At 41.5% G+C, this 22,237-nt stretch overlaps 1 protein-coding gene across 1 annotated transcript in view; it reads left to right on the forward strand.

Moving 5' to 3' along the window:
• Kcmf1 (potassium channel modulatory factor 1) overlaps positions 1-22,237 on the forward strand; it is a 52,630-nt gene that overhangs the window by 19,766 nt on the left and 10,627 nt on the right. Inside the window, exons 2-3 of the mRNA XM_038318002.2 lie at positions 11,993-12,160; positions 16,307-16,446. Of these exons, the coding sequence (XP_038173930.1) occupies positions 11,993-12,160; positions 16,307-16,446 (308 nt within the window). The remainder of the gene's footprint in view (positions 1-11,992; positions 12,161-16,306; positions 16,447-22,237) is intronic.

The raw sequence follows: 22,237 nt of genomic DNA on the forward strand, positions 1-22,237 counted from the left end.
TTATAGTAATCGTAGCACACAGAGGGGACTCCCACATCACACTACTTTTTCTAAGACAAAGTTTTGTTAGGTATCCCAGAACTTGAGGTCCTCCTGCCTCCAACACCACCAGGCCTGCTGTCTTTGCTCACTCTGTGGAAATATGCTTGCTAACTAGGCTTTGGGGGGCTCCACCCTTCTAAGATAAGACAAGTAATGTTGGGTAGCAGGAATCGCCAGCTCATGTCTAACATAGAGGAGAGAAAAGATAGGCCCTCTAAGTTTTGTGATGAGTGTCTGAGGGCATCCTGTACAGAATAATAGCTGTCAGATAAACCGGTATGGAGCTGGGGAAGGCAAATAGATGGGTTTGTTAATTGATTAGGCATGAGGCTTCTGGAAGGAGTTGAAAGTTGGAGTTTCTAGCTTGAGTTAAAATACATAAGCACACGATTGAAGGTAGGAGCAGTGAACACTGAAGAGGAAAGTGACCTGTTTAGCTTTGTTCTTAGTAGCTGCATGTAAAAAATGGAGTTAGTTACTTATGTTTTTAAAATTACAGTTTTTCCCCCTTTTGGTACATTTGGAAGTACATGTGACAGGTGGAAAGTTCAGTTGTCATCACATGGCAGGTATTAGACTACCTGGCAGCCACTTCTAAATAAATACTAAAGCAAGAAACACTGTGTCAGCCATGCTTCCATAGCACCTGTTAGGAGCTAGTACCACCCACATCAGTAAGATAGGAAATAGAGTGACTTTATAAACAAACATTTGGGAAGAGCTAAAAAAAATCTATTTAGTACTATTATTTTATACCTTAAAATCTTAAGAGACTCCTTAATTTTTTAATTATGTATATATGGGGGGATTTTTCGCTTTGTTTACAAAGTGGCACACGTGGAGGTTATTTTTGGTATTTCTTGGTGTGCACTTTTGTGTGTGTGTATATACGCACATGTGCATGGCACGTGAGTAAAGGTCAGAATACAGCGTTCTTGGGTCCATTCTCTGTTTTTATCATGTGGATCTCAGATCAAATTCAGGTCAGGACTAACAAGTCCCTTACTTGCTGAGCCACTTTGCCAGTTCTGATTTTTGAGACAGATGTTCATGTAGCCAAGACTGGCCTAGAACTCTTGACCCTTCTGCTCCTACCTTCCAAGATCTGGGATTACACCTTGCTGAGTTTGCATATAGGATTTCCTTATGCCTAAAAAACCAGCATCATGTTTGAGAGGTTTCTGTTTTGTTTGTTCTTTTTTTCTTTTCTTTTCCTTTCTTTTCTTCTCTTTCTTTCTTGGATTTTCAAGACAGGATTACTTTATGTAGCCCTGGCTGTCTTGGAGCTCAGTCTGTAGACCAGGCAGGCATCAAACTCAGAGATCTGCCCGCTTCTGCCTCCCAAGTGCTGGGATTGTAGGTGTGTGCCATCGCCACCCAGTGGTTTGTTTTTAATACAGAAAAGGCAGGACAGCAACTGAGGGAATGGTTTGCAGAAGGCATCTGTGTAGGAGGTGAGAAGGTGGAAGGCGTGAGAGGGTCTGGAGTATGGGGGATGAATCACAAGGCACAAGACCTTTGTGCTGAAAGCAGAAGTGTGAGGGAACGCATAGGAGAATCGTCGAATTGTGTGTCTGTTCCTGTAGAAAACATTTAGAATTGGATATCACTTCAATAGTAGTTTGCAGAATTATTTGACTTTAATCTATAGCATAAAATACATTTTATGGTGCCTATAAAATAAACGCATAATAAAAGTAGAAATTATAAAATAATAACCATATTTACATATGGTCTGAGTATCTTCAATCTATTCCATTTTAAAGAAGTTCTGATTAAGAGCAGGCATGGTGGTATGTTCTTTGAATCCCAGTAGAGGCAGGTGGATCTCTGTGACTTCAAGGCCAGGGGGATCCACATAAGTTCCATCCTAGCCAGAGCTGTATAGTAAGACTCTGCCACTAAACATAAATAAATAAGTGCCATGTGTACAGATATTAACCAACACAAAGCAGAAAGACCATGTCTAAAATTATTAAAGTTTTTTTTTTTTTAAGTACTGATTGAGGTCCACTAAACTAAGCGGCTCTTAACCTATTTTGAAGCCAGTGCTTCATTTATTTTTGCAACATATTTAATACCTGTTGATTGTTGAAATACAGTTAACTTACCTCTTTAATGTAGTCTTTTTAACTACATTAGACATTACAGTGAAATAGATAAGTATCTCCATCTACTTAAAATAAATTACTCTGGATTTAAAAGATTGAGAAGTCATTCTATTTTACAGAGTATGGAAATGGGCTACTGAGGCAGAAGGATCTTGGAAATTTAGGGGTAAGCAGCAGGCCTACATCGTCAGACTCCATGTTTAAAAATAAAAAGCAGAACAACAACAACAAAAAAGAGCTAAAGATTCATAGAGGTGCAGATACCAGAATGGAAATTCATAGAAAAATAAAGCATTTGTAGATTGTAAATTTCAAAATGCCTCAGTGTGTAGAAGGAATGGAGGGCTATGTCCCGCCACCCGGCTAGCTTTACCCAAAATAATTACACGGAAACTGTATTCTTTTAAAACACTGCCTGGCCCATAGTTTCAGCCTCTTATTGGTTAATTCTCACATCTTCCTTTAACCCATATTTAGTAATTTATATAGCACCACGAGGTGTGGCTTACCAGGAGAGATCTTAGCCTGTGTCCATCTCGGAGAGGAGAAGCATGGAGACTCACTATGGCGACTGCCTGAAGCGTCTCCCCAACTCTCCCAGAATTCTGTTCTGTCTATTCCGCCTACCTAATTTTCTGTTCTCTTAAAGGGCCAAGGCAGTATCTTTATTAATAATGAAAGTAACACATAGACACTCCTCCAGTGTGTGTGTGTGTGTGTGTGTGCTGATATATACCACATATATATACACCATATAAGCATATATATATATACCGTGTGTGTGCGTACCTAGTATCTAGTGAAGCAGGCATAAGCTCCTCAGAGCTAGAGTAATGAATAGTTGTATATTGCCGTATGAGTGCTAGGAACTGGACCCTGTCCTCTGGAAGAGTAGCCACCATTTTAACTTCTGAGCCATCTCTCCAGCTCCACATTCCTTTCTTGAGCCAGACTGAAGTGAGTCTGTGTTTCCTTCTCCCTGGTTCAGTTTCAGTGATCTTTTAACCCTTGGGCATTTTGAGGTGAAAATACCATCACAGCTGGATTAAAACGAATTCATCAGCCTCTTCTGAGAATCCACTTTAGAAAGCACTGAAGTAGGAAAGGCATAGGGGAGCAAGCACAGGATGCTGTGTCACACCTAAAGAAACCCGATGGAAACTTAACCACCTTTAAATATGCCTCCCCTAGTGACTTAGAAAATTACAGAGAACATATTCATCTATACAAAATATGAATAAAATTTTTTTTAAAGGAATCTGTAGCAGAAGAGTGGGAGGAGGAGTTCATGGGGCTGCTATCCAAACTTGAGAAGGACCGGAAGGGATCGGGAGATGATCCTAATTCAACAACTTGGAGAGTCCTGGATGGCTTTAGCATTCTCATTGACAGCTCCTATGCATCTTGGTGGGTTTGGGTTTTTGTTGGGGGTTTCACTATGTAGCTTTGACTAACCTGGAACTCACAGAGACCCATGTTTGCTGCTCCTCAGGCTGGGATTACAAGCGTGTGCCAGCACACCCAAACCTTGTTTCTGAAAAAGAGAAATGCAAAAAAGAGACATTAGCAAAACAAAAAGCTTCAGGACCTCCTCACAGATTCTAGTAGAATTTCCCAGAAATGATTTTTAAAAAGACATTTGCAGGAGAATCCCAGTGTTGAGGCTGTGGATGTGCTTATGCTGAGGCTGGTCTTTGAATCTGATTTTCACCTTCCTGACAGCTCCCTCTCCTCCACAGCAAGAGAAAGAAATCTGCATGGTAGGAAAAAGATACAGTAGAGAAGTAAAACTCACTCCCTTGTTCTAGGCAAACCTATGATGCAGATTCAATTACCCAAAGAGAACTCTAACACATGCTCGATAGTAAGAAAACTCCCCTGAGCTTCTCTGTCTTTACAAGTGAGAGCATGGCAAGGGGAGCCGTCTGCACAGGACCTTGCCGTGGAAATGGCTGGGCAAGTGAAAGGGTGGCAGGTTTCTAACCATGAGAAAGCGAAAAAAGAAGTGTTGACAGAGGTTTCTGTCCCACCCAGTTCCTTCCCAAAGAAACAGAGTTTTCCTACATTAATTATAAACTGGTTGACCTATTAGCTTATGCTTTCTTGTTAATTAACTCTTATATCTTACATTAGTCCATAATTCCTGTCTGTGTTAGCCATGTGGCTTGGTACCTTTTGATGCCAAGGCATTCTCATCTTGCTTCCTCTATATCTGGGTGACGACTGCAGACTGAGCCTTTCCTCTTTCCAGAATTCTCCTATTCTGGTTGCACCCCCACCCCCCACCCCAACCTATACTTCCTGTCTGGCTACTGGCTAATCGGCCTTTATTAAATCAATACAAGTGACAAATCTTTACAGGGTATAAGACCATTGTCCCACAACAAAGAAGTTGTTGGCTTATGGGGTAAGCCTACAGTGTGGTTTTAACCTGTGGGAGGTGCTGAAGATATTTGCACCAGTGGGGCCCTTTGGGGAGCAGGTAAGCCAAGAGTGTCTTAACCCAGCACAAGGTCAGTTGAGATGCATAGGATCTGTAGTCTATGTTCCACTTTACTCTTCATACCTGGGCTGTCGGTTGAGATTTTCATGAGTCTCAACTGATCTTTATAAATGTGTCTTGCATTGGGAAGAATGTCTAGAGGGCATGTACTTAAAAGAGAAAAATAAGCTGGGTGTGTTGGAAGACAGCCTGATCTACATAGTGAGTTTTTTAAAAAGGAAAGAAAAAATTAAAAGGGGCAAGGGATAAAACATCCATGGATCTAAGTGCTTGCATTAATAGTAGACCCTCTCACAAGCATCTTCACAGTCTTAAACAACTTCTTGCTCTCTGCAGCTTCACAGTACTTACCACTTCCAAGCTAAGCCACCTTTGCCTGGTTGGGAAATGTGGAGCAGATAGCCTCAACCCCACCCCCTTCCAAAGAGAAAAGGGACAGTTACCCTGTTAGATGCCAGTCCTGGGAGAAGGAAGCACAGCACAGTTCCTACTTGGGAACTCCTTAATCTTCGAAGTCCTTTCATAAGGACCTTTTGGAAGCTCAGGCCCCAACACTCAGGATTTGGCTGGACTGTCATTGGTTGAATGTGTAGGCTGTAGTCAGAAGGTGACTGTTCACAATGGCCCACTTCCAGCTCCCAGGTCAAAGCAGGACACTTCCTTGGGCCAAACAGAGTCCTCTGTCCTAGAGGGAGCATGGGGACTTCATCAGTGAACAGGGAAGACTAGCCAAGTCCAGATAAGAAACTAGACCTGTGTCACATTCTCTAAGTTCCATTCTTTATTCAGGCTAAAGACAAAATATATACTATACGTACACACACACATACTGTGTAGTCACTTTTTAAATTCTTTATTTTGAGTGGATTCTAGTGATGTATAGTTATAAAAATAGTGCACTAGGATTTCGTAGTAACTAAAAGTAATGCAGTGTTAAAACTGTATGCAGCTGGGCATGGCGGCTCACACCTTTAATCCCAGGAGGCAAAGTACATTAAACTAACAAATAAATACACCCTCTGCTCCTAGAAGAAATAAATACAACATTAGATTCCTAGAAGCTGGTTAGAACTTTTTCATCAAAGATTATTCTGTAACTTTGTTTTGTGTCAGTTCTTGTTAAAATACAAGTAATTACAATTCTATATTATAAATATATCGATCATAATGAATAAACATGCCAGATTTACCAAAGCCAGCAGCACCCTACTCACGCCTGAGTTGTTTTCTACATGTGTTAGGAACACTGGCAGTGCTTCATTTTTGCTCGTGAGGGTTGCTTTAGCGCACAAAAGATTTTTTCCTGTTTTTTGTTTGTTTGTTTTTTGTTTTGTTTTGTTTTTCCAAGACAGGGTTTCTGTGTAACTACCCTGACTGTCTTGGACCCTTCTCTGTAGACCAGGCTAGACTCAAACTCACAAAAGATCCGCCTGCCTCCGGAGTTCCAGTATTAGAGGCATATTCTGCTGCCACTATCTGGCCCCACAAATGAATTTTGGTTTTTTCGAGACAGGTTTCTCTGTAGCTTTGGACCCTGTCCTGGCACTACCTCTTGTAGACTAGACTGGCCTCGGACTCATAGAGATCCGCCTGCCTCTGCTTCCCTATTGCTGGGTTTAAAGGTGTGCACCACCACCACCCAGCCCCCCACAAATAACTTTTTTCAAAAATTGGTATTTATTGAGCTCTACATTTTTCTCTGCTCCCCTCCTTGCCCTCCCCTCCCCCTACCAAGCGTCCCCCAAGGTCCCCATGCTCCCAATTTACTCAGGAGATCTTGCCTTTTTCTACTTTCTACTTCCCATGTAGATTAGATTTATGAGTCTCTCTTAGTGTCCTCATTGTTGTCTAGGTTCTTTGGGATTGTGGTTTGTAGGCTGGCTTTCTTTGCTTTATGTTTAAAAACCACCTGTGAGTGAGTACATGTGATAATTGTCTTTCTGTGTCTGGGTTACCTCACTCAAAAATAATGTTTTCTAGCTCCATCAATTTTCCTGCAAAATTCAAGCTGTTATTTTTTTCTGCTGTGTAGTACTCCATTGTGTAAATGTACCACATTTTCCTTATCCATTCTTCGGTCGAGGGGCATTTAGGTTGTTTCCAGGTTCTGGCTATGACAAACAAAGCTGCTATGAACATAGTTGAGCACATGCCCTTGTACGATTGAGCATCCTTTGGCTATATACTCAAAAGTGGTATTACTGGGTCTTGAGGAAGGGTATTTCCTCATTTTCTGAGAAATCGCCACACTGACATCTGAAGGGGTTGTACCAGCTTGCATTCCCACCAGCAATGCAGGAGTGTTCCCTTTTCCCCACAACCTCTCCAGCATAAGTTGTCATCAGTGTTTCTGATCTTAGCCATTCTTACAGGTGTAAGATGGAATCTCAGAGTTATTTTGATTTGCATTTCTCTGATGACTAAGGATATTGAACATTTCCTTAAGTGTCTTTCAGCCATTTTAGATTCCTCTGTTGAGAGTTCTCTGTTTAGGTCTGTACTCCATTTATTTTATTGTATTATGTGTTCTTTTGGTGTCCAATTTCTTGAGTTCTTTGTATATTTTGGAGATCAGACCTCTGTCTGATGTGGGGTTAGTGAAGATCTTTTCCCATTCTGTAGGCTGTCGTTTTGTCTTGTTGACCGTGTCCTTTGTTTTACAGAAGCTTTTCATTTTCAGGAGGTCCCGTTAATTGTTTCTCTCAGTGTCTGTGCTGCTGGGGTTCTATTTAGGAAGTGGTTCCCTGTGCCAATGTGTTGAAGTGTACTTCCCACTTTCTCTTCTATAAGGTTCAGCGTGGCTGGCTTTATGTTGAGGTCTTTGATCCATTTGGACTTGAGTTTTGTGCATGGTGATAGATATGAGTATTTTCATTCTTCTACATGTTGATATCCAGTTATGCCAGCACCACTTGTTAAATATATGTTTTCTTTATTCCATTTGATATTTTTTGTTTCCTTGTCAAAGATTGGGTGTTTGAAGATGTGTGGATTGATATCCGGGTTTTCTATTCGGTTCCATTGGTCCTCCTGTCTGTTCTTATGCCTATACCAGGCTGTTTCCGGTACTGTAGCTCTGTAGTAGAGTTTGAAGTCAGGGATTGTGATGCCTCCAGAAGTTCTTTTATTGTACAGGATTGTTTTGGGGTATCTTGGGTTTTTTGCTTTTCCATATGAAGTTAAGTACTGTTCTTTCGAGGTCTTTGAAGAATTTTGATGGGCATTGCATTGAATCTGTACAAATGACTTTTTAGAAGGAATTCATGGCATTTAATCTAGACTGGAGAGTATCCTCATGTGCATGTGAAAGGAGAAACAAGGAGGACAGAACACCCCTCAGCTCCTCTTGCAATTTTGTAAGCTACTCCAAACGTCTTGTGTCATTGACTGTAAAAGTAGTGCCAGTGATGATACATGTACATTCGTGTGTGTGTGCACGTGCATACTCATGAAGAAAGCCAGCCTGAGCTAGGATGCCCAGCATGGTAAGCTGCAGTAGTTAGCAGAATGGAGTGTAGAGGAGACGTTTAGGGTACAGATAATGTCTGTTACTGAGTCTAGACCACGTGTTATTTCAGACACTTTACCAGTGAAAATGCAGCTGCTTTTTTGATACGAGTCTGTTCTGTATGCTACACTCCAGTAAACAGTATACTAATACCATGGCCCCAGGATCTGGGTGATGCCCATCACTTGAGTCCAGACTTGGGTTTCTGTCTTCTTGCTTGTTTCTTGGTGCTGAGGACTGAGGATAGGATCTCCCATGTTCTGGATAAAGTGCTCTACTACTGAGCTCCATCTTCCAACACTCTGAGTTAAACTGTGAATCTGCTCCTGAGTGGAATTACCACCTCATATGTGACTGACATCTGCCATTTCACTGTCTTCCTGGTGGTTTTCATTTGTGTGTGTGTGTGTGTGTACAAGTGCACATTTGTATATGATAGGTGTTGGGGTGCACAGCACCTAGCTCCACAGAGGCAGGACAGAATTCTCTTTCACTGCTGTATCTTTAGTACCTTGAATATATGACATGACATGTAAGTCACTGTGACGGAATGCCTGACAGCAACTTGAGGGGAGTCTGGTAGTTGAGATGAGAATGACACCGTGGACTCGTGTGTTTGCCTACTTGGCTTCCAATTGGTGAACTGCTTGGAAGGATTAGGAGGTGTTGCCTTATTGGAAGAGGTACTAAGACTCTGAAACTATAAGCAAGCCCCAGTTTGATGCTTTTGTTCATAAGAGTTGCCTTGGATGCTGGGTGGTGGTGGTGTGCATCTCTGTGTGGCCCCAACAAATAGGCAGAAGGCAGGTGGATTTCTATGAGTTTTGAAGCCAGCCAAGGCTACACAGAGAAGCCCTGTCTTTGCAGGGAGGAGTGGGGTGTTGCCTTGGTCATGGTGTCTCTTCACAGCAATAGAACAGTGACTAATTGGTTGTGTTGTTTTAAACACCTGCCAGTAAGGGCTGAGTTACTCCTATAGCTACTTGTCTCTCTAGCACTTAACATAGAACTTTTGCTAGGTGTAAAATAATAGCTAATGATAGTTTTATTATATTTAGTAATGAATGAGATTAAGCATTTCTTCCTGTAGTAATTGGCTTTGTTGTTCATTGTAGTGCCTGTTGACTGGTCCAATTTACTATTGGCTACTTTTTATTGATAGGTAAGAGTTTCTAACATATTCTAGATACCAAACTTTTGTTTGTTACATTGTACATAACGAGTATGGGGCCTTTCATTCACTCTAGAGCTTTAGGGCATTAAGAAAAGGGTTGGTTTTAATGTAGCTGAATTCACCTGTTATTGTTTGGACCATGTGTGGGAGAGATGGAGAGTTAACAGATCATTCCTCCTCCTAGCTCGGGACATCCTCTCTCTGCACCCAGCTTGGTGTCCCCTTGCAGTCTTCCTCTCATGTCTGCCTTCCAGCCTCTGGTCCTATAGTGCCTTCTTGGGGGAAGAAAAAAAAATTTTCTTTCACAGTGATCTTTAGCCGGGGTACTTAGTTTTTCAGAATCCTGGTTGCCTGTTTCTCCTCCCACCGCTCTGTACTGACCTTGCCTTCATGTTCTTCAATACATGTATTTGTTATTGGACTTTTTGTTCTGTTCCAAGGCCTGATTTCTCTGTCTCTCCCTCCTTCCTGTGTAATTGTCTGGTTTATGTGTACATAGTCTTTGCATGTGTGCTGATGCTTATGCACATGTATGTAGAAACCAGAGGTCAACTTTGGGCAGCTTCTTATCTCTTCCTCACCTTATTTTTTGAGTCAGGATTCCTCGCTGAACCTGCATCTCACTGATGGGCTGGCTGTCTAGCAAATCCCAGGGATCCTGGAACTGAGTGTGCACTGCTGCACCAGTTTTTTCCTGGGTCCTCATGCATCTGCAATCAGTACTTAACTAAGCCAGCTCCCCAGCACCTAACATTTTTTAAATTGTATTTTATATGCTTTAATGCCTCTGAATACATTTTTATTAATTTGCTTCATAAAGGGTTTCCTGTCTTTGACTAGATTTATTCATAGGCTTCCCCAACCCCAATGGCCTGCCTTTTATTGTGGCCCTGAGTACATTCACATTGTTGTCATGACCATTATCCTTCTCCAGAATTTTCCCCTCATCCCAAACTGGAGCTCGACCCAGTAGACATATGTTGTAAGAGAGGGCCTGCTTGTTTGTCCTGGCCGCCCGGCTAGCTTAGCCCCAAAATAACCACACAGAAACTGTATTAATTAAAACACTGCTTGGCCATTAGCTCTAACTTCTTATTGGCTAACTCTTACATATTAACCCATCTCCATTAATATGTGTATTGTCACGTGGCTGTGGCTTACTGGAGATTCTAACCAGCGTCCATCTCAGGCAGAGGATCCATGGCTTCTCTCTGACTCTGCTTTCTTCCTCCCAGAATTCAGTTGTTTTCTCCGCCTACCTAAGTTCCGCCCTATCAACTAGGCCAAGGCAGTTTCTTTATTCATTAACCAATGAAAGCAACACACAAACAGAAGGAACTCCTACACCAGACATACACTCCTGGTCCCCCTTTTCTTTAGCCCTTGATAACCAATATTCTTTTTTTTCTGTGAACTTAACTAAGGTAGGTAGAATCATAAATTGCTTTAAAAGAATAGTATGCCTTTCTATTTTGGAGTGGAGAAATATCAATATATTGTTAAACTGCCTTTTCTTTTTTGGAGGGGGGTGTTGAGACTGAGTTTGTCTGTGTAGCCCTGGCTGTCCTGGAACTCACTTTATCGACCAGGCTGGCCTCAAACTTGGAGATCCACCTGCGTCTGCCTCCGAGTGCTGGGATGAAGGATGAAGGGTGTGCACCACCACGGCCCGGTGCCTTATCTAGCTCACGGGCCTAGTACTTCATTTTACTTCAGCTGTATGTGAGCTTTCTGCACAAACTAGTGGATCTTGTGTTAAATAAAAGGCATTTTCTTCTATTAAGCCTGCTTGTTGACTTTTCAATTTAAACTTTTAAGAAGTTTGAACTCTAATCATTTGATTCATTCGTAGATCTATCTGCCTCTTGAAGTACCCCAGCTCCCCTGCCCTCCTTTCTCTCTTTAGGCAAGGTCTCAATCTGTAGCCCTGGCTGGTCTGGAACTCACTATGTAGACCAGGCTGGCCTCAAACTCGCAGAGATCTGCCTGCCTCTGTTCCCCATGTGCCACCTTTACTCTCCCTTTGAGCATGTTAAGAATTGTAATGGCAGCTGGGTGGAGGTGGCACATGCCTTAATCCCAGTACTTGGGAGTCTGAGGGTTGTGAATTCAAGGTGAGCTTAGACTACATAGTGAGACATTATCTGAAAACCAAAAACTGAAGAATTAATATTTAAGTGTTTGATAGTCTGTTTCTGATACGAACTTATAGTCTAGTTATGGTATTTCTTTGTGTGTATTATTGTTTAAAATGTACTTAGTCCTTGGGATTTTATACCTGCCAGGTGTTTGGTGGCATTTCTGAGCCATTTGGCAAAAACTGGGCTGTGACCCTGTAGGAGTGTTTTGTACTTACACCTTTTCTGGGGCCATACAGTGCTTTTTAAGAGGGGCTTTTACATTTCTTGAAATATTTGAAACTTCCTTCCAAATAGTATCTCTCCATGTAGCCCTGCCTGACCTCTTGACAAAGCCATCTTTAAGTGTACTGCCCTCCTCCTGTCCTTGCTTCCTGAGTGCTGCCACCACAGACGACTGGCGATTGTCGTCCTAGGATTGTAAGCTGATGTGAGTGAGGCCGTCCCCACGCCGCTGGTACCGCTGTCTCACTGTATTCTAGCTGCTAACTGGAGGTGCTGCTTCTTGTTTTATAGGTGTCAGCTGTGATGCATGTTTAAAAGGAAACTTTCGAGGTCGCAGATACAAGTGTTTAATTTGCTACGATTACGATCTTTGTGCATCTTGTTATGAAAGCGGGGCAACAACAACAAGGCATACAACTGACCACCCGATGCAGTGCATATTAACAAGGGTAGATTTTGGTAAGTTCATAATGAAAATTTTCATTATCATCTAAGGGTTTTGTATGGATATGAAAAGGCAAAACAGCCTGAAACTATCCCCATTAGCAAATCCAAGGGTTCAGGTCCACTCAAAATAAAATCATCTTTTCTATGTCTTTTTGTCTCTTAGTTCCAATTTGCTTAAGAAACCCTTTGAAAAATTGCACAACTGGTGAGGAATGAGATAGAGTGCCTCTAGAAACAAGCAGTGAAATCAGGCTGACTGCTGTTGCTGATGGCGTGCAAGTGCCTTTGAGAGTGTGCTATCAGTAGTTAGGAGGAAAAGCTGTCCGCTTCACACTGTAATTCCTGAGTGAGCCAGCATGCTTGTAGTTGTCTTTTTGATAGAGCTTCCTGATGGGCATGAAGTGCTGTCTCAAGTGCTTTTCATCTGTAGGCCTCTAAAGCTAGTGGTCTAAGCATTTTTTCCTAATATTTATTAGACATGTGTATATTATATATGTTAGATGCATGTTGTGTATGTATGTATGTATTTTACGATGGATGATTTGGGAAAGCTTAATCCCATTCTTTTGTTTTCTCGCTGTCTAGGTGCTATATTTTAAAGCCAGAAGTTTTTTACAGTTGCTTGTTCTTTTTACTTGCTCTGTTCTTCCGTGTCATACAAAGGTCACTGGGATATATGTCTTCTGAGGGTTCCAGTTGTATCGGCATTTAGCTCTTTTGTGCACTTAAAATTGGTACTTTTTCCTTTTTTGAAATGGGGTCTCACTTGTAGTCAGATTGGTCTCAGCTCACAGAGATCCTCCTGCCTCTGTCTCCCAACTGCTGGGATTAGAATTAGGTTTTGAACTTGGAGTTGAGAGTCTGCTTCATTTTATGTGGGGTATCAGGTTTTTCTGGGGTCATAGAACTATCCATTATTTATGAATTAGGTTTTTTCTGTCCAGAATAAGTTGACCATAGCAAGGGTTTGTATTTGACTCACTTATATGTTTGTATTTATTTTTTTATTTATTAGTTTTTCAAGACAGGGTTTCTCTGTAGCCCTGAGTGTTCAGGAACTCACTCTATAGACCAGACTGGCCTCAAACTCAGAGATTTGCCTGCCTCTGCCTCTCAAGTGCTGGCATTAAAGGAGTGTGCCTCTATATATCTCTGCTCATCATAGTTCTGTGATGTTTGCATTTCCAAAGCTTTGTCGAAAGTTTTGAAATTTCTGAGACTTTAACTTTTATTTCTGTTCAGACTTGTTCTGAACATTCTGGGTCCCTTGAGTTTTTCTGAGTTTTAAGAATACTGTTCAACTTTTTTAAAAGAAACCAACCGGATTTTGATAGTGGTTATGTTGAGCTTATAGATTTGCCCAAAGAGTATTGTTATTTTGTTACTAAATATGATCTGTGAACATAAAATATCTTTAGGGTTTTTCATATCTTTCTATAGTTATCAGAATACATTATATTTATTTCATACCTCTAAGTATTCTTTGACTCTTAAATGAAATTGATTTTATCTTTGAATTATTCATTGTAAATGCTATAGAAAAACAGTTTTTATATATAAATTGTGTAACTTGCTACGTTGCTAAATTGACTTATTATATTAATTTAAAATTAGTTCTAGGGACTGGAGAGATGTCTCAGCGGTTAATAGCCCTGGCTGCTTTTCCAGAGCTCCTGAGTTTAATTCTTAGCAACCACATGGTGGCTAACAACCATCTGTAGTGGGATCTGATACCCTCTTCTGTCATAAAGATGTACCTGCATTTAGAGCACTCATACATACAAAATAAATAAATCTTTAAAATAAGATTAATTCTAGCCCAGTGGAGTATTAGGACCCTGTTTTGTTTTTCTTCCTTTCCATTGTATAACTTCATTTACTGAAGTTAGATCCTTAAGAGAAACACTGAATAGAAGTAGCAAGATTGGAGATGTTGTCCTGTTCGTCAGCTTAAGAAAAGGCATTTAGTGTTTGTTTGCTTGGAGTCTTGTTTTGCTACTGGATGTTTGTTTTGGGGCCAGGGTCTCACTATTCAACTTAAGCTGTCTGGATTTGCTTTGTGGCCTGGACTGGCCTTGAATTCAGCTTCCCCTGCCTCTGTCTCCCAGGGGCTGAGATTTCAGGCACATGTTACCCTCCTTGGCTCTTTTTCTTTGTAATTCTCCACTACCACACATCTACCTTGTAAGTCTTATGCAGACGCAAACACACATACACGTGTGCACACATGTATATTCATGCATACATATACACACATACATGTATGAGTGCTGTTTTTAGGATAGTTTAAATTTCTCTTAATTAATATTCTTCCCTGCCCCTCTAGTTTGGGCAGGATCTTGCTTTTAGCCCAGAGTGGCTTTGAGCTTTAGCTTCCTTCCTTCATTCTCTGTGGTTCTAGGTTAGAATCAGTCGTGAGCCACCATGCCCAGCTCTTCATTCTTTCTTCTCACAGAAGTGAACTTACACTCTTAAAATGGGCTTTTCCCCATGTTAAATCTTTGTAGTAAAGTAGTCCAGCCTACTAAAGATAACTGTGGAGAGCAGACTCACTGCTTGGTAGATACAGTGATACTTGTAGATTTTTTTTCCCACAGACTCTCTGGTTCATTCTTCAGAGAACTGTTTGGACAGTGAATTGTGCATATTCAAGTTGGCATCCACTAAGAACTGGATGCCTAGGGATGTTTTCTGCTCTGAGAACACCATATTCTGTAGAGCGATAGTTGCAGCTAACAGTTTGTCTATTTATTGGTCATGGTCATCTTTTCTTTCCGAGTTCTTGCATCCTTGTGCATGGTTTACCTTTCTGATTCTTCTGATATTAGTGTTACCATGGCGTATAAAGAAATGAGGAAACCAAGTGGTAGTGGCACACACCTTTAAATCCCAGCACTCGGGAGGCAGAGGTAGATGGATCTCTATGAGTTCAAGGCCAGTCCTGTCTACAAGTGAGTGTAGGACTTTTAGACAGAGAAATCCTGTCTCAAAAAACCAAATATATTTGGACTCTGCAGCTTCAGATGCAAGTGTGTATAGAGGGCAAGATGTTGTCGGCTTTCCATCACTGTGATAGATTGCCTGAGATAGGACCAGTTTGGAAGCTCTATTTCAGCTTCTGACTGTTGAGGTTTTAGCCTACTTGTTAGACTGTATGGCTTTGGGAGATGGTAGCTTAATCCATTTTAGCTAGAATAGATGGCAGAGATGATCTCATGAGAGGTGAAAAAAACAGAAAGGGGACTAGGATCCCAGTATTCTCTTTAAGAGCATATTCCCAGGGCTGGAGAGATGGCTCAGTGGTTAAGAGCACTGCCTGCTTTTCTAAAGGTCCTGAGTTCAATTCCCAGCAACCACATGGTGGCTTATAACCATCTGTAATGAGATCTGGTGTTTTCTTCTGGCCTGCAGGCATGCATGCAGGCAGAATACTATATACACAATAAATAAATCTTTACCAAAAAAAAGAGCAGATTCCCAGTGATTTAACTTTTTTTTTTTTAATTAGCCTGTCTCTTTAAGGCTCTGCCACTTCCCCAGGAGTACCACAGGCTAGGGACAAAACCCTCATCCGTAGGCTTTGGGGGACCACTTGGAACTGTTGGTGAGAGGGAAATGTTTGCTCCATTTCCTCTTACTTGATTTGAGACAAGATTGTGGAAGAGGGTGCTGAGTCCCACATGGAAATAAAGGTTTTATAAATGTTAACAGTTATTTAAAACCAGGCTTCCCACTGTAATCTTATACTCCTAAAATTTTTTTAAGCTCCTTATCTAGACTCTTTTAATCCCAGAAGAAGCAGGCAGATTGGTCAGTTCGAGGCCAGCCAAGATTACACCATGAGATCCTGCCTCAATTAATTTTAGCTGGGCAGGGGTGGTGCATGCATTTAATCTCAGGAGGCAGAGGCAGGAGGATCTCTGTGAGTTCGAGGCCAGCCTTGTCTACAGAGCGAATTCTAGGACAGGCTCCAAAGCTACAGAGAAACTCTGCCTTGAAAAACCAAAAATTAATTAATTTTAAAGAGCAAACAAAACCTCACCTAACGAGAGTAGGGCTATTGGTATTTCAGGCCACGCCTTTCCTTCACACTGTCATATTTCTGTATTTGAGAAGAAGCATGGGTATTTCTCAATTCAATTCCATTTTGTTTTTCAGATTTGTACTATGGTGGGGAAGCTTTCTCTGTAGAGCAGCCACAGTCTTTTACTTGTCCCTATTGTGGAAAAATGGGCTACACGGAAACATCTCTTCAAGAACATGTTACTTCTGAACATGCAGAAACATCAACAGAAGTGGTAGGTGACACAGTTGCATGTTATTCCTGCACTGCTAAACTAGGTCCTGTCGTCCGCCTCTTAGGATGATAAACTTCTAGTACAATAATAACAGTTGCCTTCAGGAGCCCTAGGATGCTGCATTTCTTCAAGGTAATGCAGGGATGCCTTGTCACAGGCAGCAGGGGAAGGCTGAAAGGGCTCAGCCAGTTCTCACACGTCTGTTTGTAAAGTGTTCTTGAAAGTGCTGTGTGCTTAATTGTTCTTGCGAAAGGAATTTTTCTCAGGGAAACTGTAAATCTTTGGTCGTGTCCTAAGCAATCCTCCCCTGCAGTCCTGGGCTCGGCACCACTGCCTTCCTTAGTTCTCATCAGCTTGCATCTCTTGTGTCCAGCTTAAAAGTCAGTGGTTCCTAGTTCTTCCTTCCTGGTTTTCCCCCAGTGACTAAAAGCAAAAAGGCCTAGGATAAAATATGAAGTCTTAACTTGAAATTTTTCTAGACTTTTTTTTAACCTCACATCTGAGTCACTAAGCTTCTAACTTTAAGCAGTGGTAAATATACCCAAGAGTCTCTGCGGGAACAAGTTTCATTCAAGACGCTGCTTTACAGAGAAGACAGATGAAGGGAAATGAGAGAATGGCGCAAAAGGAAGGGAAGAGAATGAGAGGAAGGGAAGGGATGTAATACCATAGGTGGGAGTGAGCTAAGAGCAGACCAAGGGCAAGTCTGTGCAGCCGAGCTCCTGATTTTGGAGAATTTGCAATACACATCAAATACTAATTCTCTAGATGTCCTCACAACAGATAAAGTTCAGAGAAATGAAGTAGTACACTCAAGGGCATGTAAGTATTTAAACTTGGCCAGAGGCCTCTGCTGCAGGCTGACCTTCCCATGGATACTGCCAGTTGGTGCTTCAAATTTCCATGAGATTTGGAGTCTGATTAACTTCATCTGAGAGTACACCAAGGGGAACCCAGAGCGCTGTAACCACATTGTTTGTTCTGGTTGGTTCTTTTCTTGTCAGATAACTTTGCTTTCTCTTGTGTCATCCTAGGCACAGCAGAGAGAGTCCTGACTCAGTCTGTCCCCATCCTAACTGCTGTGGAAAATTTGTGGTTGTTTTCTGTTTTACTGTTGTGTTTGGATCTTTTTATTTAACTAGATGCACTGAGTTCCTTATGGAAAACTAGACATCCCAAAAGGTTTTTTTCAAGCCAGCAGGCTCTAGTGTTTTTTCACTATGGGCAATTTAACTACACAGTTTTCCACATCCAGAATCAGATAATCCAGGGGAGAAGCAAGTCCTTCCCATGACTACTCATCTTCATAAATGAAAACTCAAGGGTGAGCAGCTCGTCTATCAGTTCTTTGAAAAGCAGCTATTCAGAGTTGTTTGCCCTCCTCCTTTGTGATTCATGGTGTGAATGCCCTTGAACAGGTTTAATCCCAAGTGTTCAGTGCGTAGCCCCAGACAGGCCTCAGCATTGCAGCTTTCACACTGTTTTATGGACTATATTTGAAGGCTCTCTCCTTCCTTAGCCCTTAGTTTTTGCATGAATATCAAATTTCACCGCCATAGTCAAGCCCCAGACACTTCAAAATGAAAATTGGCAAGCAGACAAGGACTTTTGCTGTGAAGATGCGGGGTCGTGACTGTCTGGGTCACTGTTGTGTGGCCCGTAGACTAGTGCCATTCCCGTGGAGTGATACTAGTGCCACTTCATGCTCTCTCCACAGGCGTGGCTTTTATTACTCTATTGTATCAACTGTAAATGAACGCGCACATCACCTCTTACCACAGTGTTTTGTTGTGGTAAGCCAGACCTTTTGTTTTTAGTGTTTATTGATGGATTTTAGGGGAAGTGTCGGAGCTGGTTCCCTCCATTGTTGTATGTGCTCTTAGTATTGAATTGAGCTAAGGTCTTCAGGCTTGGCAGAGAGTGCCTTGACCCACTGAGCCCCAAACCAGATTATTTTTAAAGTGAATCATGAATTTCAAGAGGAAATCCTTTCATTTTGATAGTGTTAGTGTTTTCTTTTTCTAACTGCCCAATTAATTATTTTACTTTTATTACAGAATTAACTGTGTGTCCTCTAGGCCAATTCATACTTTACTATAGGACTTAAGAACCATGCTTTCGAATAATCAGCATCTCTTTGGAATATTGTGGTGCAAGAGGCTCTGTCATTGTAAGCAGTTTCTTTGGTAAGCGCTCACAGAGTTGAAGTGGCTGGTGAGAGAGTCTACTGAAGCCACAATTGGAAGTAGCTTTGTAGTCCTTTATTATTTTTTTTTATTCTGACTTTTTTCATCCAGTCTGGGACTCTGTGTTAAAAAAAACAAGCCCTTTTGTCTTCTTAAGATTCATTTTAAGATCAAGAAAGCTTAATTTTAAGTGTACCGAGAACCCTTTAAAACCAAGTCTCTTGGAGTTAAATATAATGATTCTTCATGATCATGATAACAGATTTAAAACCTAGCTTCAGTGCACATAGATGTCATAGTGTGTTGGGCTCACTGCGTGATGAGCTCTCCAGTCAGCATGGACTGTGAGGGTACCTACACGTACATACACACAAATAATAACTTTTTTAAAAAGACAGTAAGGTGGAGAGAGAGATGATGGCTCAGCGCTTAAGAGCACTGGCTACTCTTCCAGAGGACCTAGATTCAATTCCCAGAATGCACACGGCAACTCAGAGCTATCTGTAACTCCAGTTCCAGGGGATCTGACACCTTCACACCAACGCACATAAAATAAATTGAAATAAATTATTTTTCAAAAAAACGCAATAAAGAACACACACATTACTTTAACCCTGTTGTCTCAAGAAACTGCCTATTTTGAATTTGCTCTCCCCAAACATAAACTTGGCTTAGTTGACCTGTTGAGAGGGCAGTGAAAGAAGTAGTCAAGGGGAGCTTTTGACTTAGGGGAGGCTTTGAAAATATGATGTGGTTTTGAAAAGAATTGAAAGACAGAATAATTCAGACAAAACCAAGATGCATTGTTGAGAAGAAAATAGCAAATAGTGATACATCGCACTGGGAAACAGTGAACCTTCACAGCCAGGAAGCTTTCCCCCTGGTTTTATGGGGACATTTCAGTTCCTCTACAGAAAAATGACATCTCATTTTCATGCCAATGTGCTTGTGCTGAGAAACAAAGGGTGTAGGCACAGTGTGACCGTGTTTCCAGTGTGCTGGTTGCCAGAGGATGGGTGTACCAGAAAGTAACTGAAGAAAATAAGTGATGTCCAGAAATGGTGCTCTTTTAAACAGACATCCTCAGAAGGAAAAGGTTTTCCATGGCTCCGAATTTAATCAGATTTCGGAGTTGATATATGGAGTTCAGTTCAGGTATTTTCTCAAGAAATGCCCATTGCTGGAGCAGTATTGGCACATGGCGTCTATGACTGGGTATGACTAAGTGGCTCCCATGTACCAAGTCACCACCATCAAAAAAGGAAGCAGCAGTGTTTCCAAGAGTTACAGTCTAGGGGCCATTTTCAAGTAGTCTATCTGAGAATGGTAAGAGGGTGCCTTCTTGCGAGGTTAAGAACCTGCCCAGCTCCCAGAGTGTACTTTACCTCCCCATCTAGCTGCGGCCTGCTGCAGAGGAAGCCACGTTTATGCTGGGTTACATAGGCAGTTTAAAAATGTTTAGTATTTCTCTGTGTGTGCACAGTGTGTTGTGTGGAGGGAGGTCAGAGGACAGCTTTGGAGTTGTTCTCTCATTTCACATTCGTTCTGGGGATCCAGCTCAGGTTGCCAGTCTTGTGCAACAGACACTTTACCCACTGAGCCCCAGATAAGCAATTTTTTTAAAAATAGATTTTCTGTAGCCGCAAATGAATAAAATGAATAAGAAATTTCTTTCCTTCCTTCTGTTGGTTTGGTTTGGTTTTTGTTTTTCAAGACAGGGTTTCTCCATATAACAGCCCCTGGCTGTCCTGGAATTCTCTCTATAGACCAGGTTGGCTTACAGAGGTCCACCTTGCTATAAACTCTCTCTCTCTCTCCCCCCATGCTGGGACTAAATGTGTGTACTACTACACATTTGAAGAAATTCCTTATGAAGGCTTAGAGGAAACACATATTTTTTTGAGAATAGGTTTTTGCTACCTCAAACTCATAGGTAAGTCGCCAGTGAGCCCAGAAGTTCAGCTCTCTCCACCTCCCAGCCCTAGAATTACACGCGTGCGCCCGGCATGGGCTCTTGGGATTAAACTCAGATCCTGTGTTTGGAAAGCAGGCACTTTACTGACTTGAGCTGTCTTCTCAGATCCCTACACTACCTACTTTCGGTGTTTTCCAATGGGCAGAGAGCCTGTGTTGGGGGAGGGCGACTCCTACATTCAGTAGCGGCATACTATCTGCATGTGGAACGATGACTTTGAAAGTACATTGGTAACAGCATGTGTTGAGATGTACACCAATTGGTTACTTGTTGGCAATCATGCCAGAGACCACATAGAAACAGCAGGCTTTGTGAGGCCTACTTCATTTGGTAAAGGCTCTCAAGAGGGCACAGATAAAAAGCAGGATGGACAAGAGGGTAACAAGCTGAATCAGAAGAGAATAACCCTAACAATAGCAGAGAATGAAAGAATAGCAAGAATGTTTGTCATGAGAGTGGTTTGAATTATATCAAGAACATTTGGCTTTTTCCAAGGAGATAGAAGTTTTAAATACCAGTTTGTTTGAGCTGTTATCTGCCAAACTTACCCAACCATAAGACCTGGGATTCTTGTTCAGAAATACAGGTCTACATCTTCCCAATCTTTCTCAAATGCCTATGTAAAAAGCATTTTCAACAAGTACTCCAGGTGATTTATATTCTTAGCCAATTTTAGGAAACACCAATTTAAGCTAATTCAGTAAGTCTTATTGTTGACAAGTTGTTACAATTTTAAACTAATGTGTTATGGAATTTTCACTTATGTATAATAGAAAGTACTATGCTATGTGGCAATGGGAGTATAATAAATATTCATGTTGACAAGCTGTCACATTTTAGAATGAATGGCTTATCCTTTGTGTAGAATTTGCCCATATTGTGAATGAGTTAAGTTCCATAATGGAGAAGACCCATTCAAAACTAGCAGTGTTTATGTTCCTGACAGCCACCTCTGGCTCCCTCCTCCAACCCCACCCCACTCCATTCCACCCCCTTTCTCTTTCTCTCACCCTATTTTGCTTGCATTTTCCTTTCTTCCTCTTATTTCTTCCTTTACGCCTCAGAAAATGCAGCTCTACGTGACCCTGGGGCCTCAGGCATGCTTAGTTTGCGGAGTGTAAAGTGCACAGCAGAATGGACGCCAGGCCTCTGTTCCATTAGCTCTGGAGCTTATTTTCTCTTCCAGTTTTCACTGTGTTAACTTGCAGTGGCCCGAACTTGACAACATTTCCTACTTGGTTCTAAATCTGATCTCTTGATTTTTCTGTGCCAGCTTCCAAGCCAAATGACCCTTCCTAGTAAAGGCCTCATCCTCAGTAACTCTTTATCCCAGTCTTTAAGTTAGATGTTTTCAATTACTTATCCATGAGTACCTTTAGCCCAGGGGCTCAGTATCATAGCTGCAATAAACGCAAAGATTTTGAGCATAAAACTAAATGCACAGTTGTGGGGATCATGGTTTTCTTTGTTTTACATCCCCATCCCAAAGGTGCTTTCTAGTTTGTAGATTGTCTAATTGGTGCACTCTTAGTATATTCAATATTTACTGCCCATTCTCTCCCCCTTGTGGGAATGTACCTTTTCTGAGGAGACTTCTATCTAACAATAAATACTTAAATATGCTTTAAAG

The sequence above is a fragment of the Arvicola amphibius genome, chromosome 2 (assembly GCF_903992535.2).
Source record: "Arvicola amphibius chromosome 2, mArvAmp1.2, whole genome shotgun sequence".
In the NCBI taxonomy this organism is placed as follows: Eukaryota; Metazoa; Chordata; class Mammalia; order Rodentia; family Cricetidae; genus Arvicola; species Arvicola amphibius.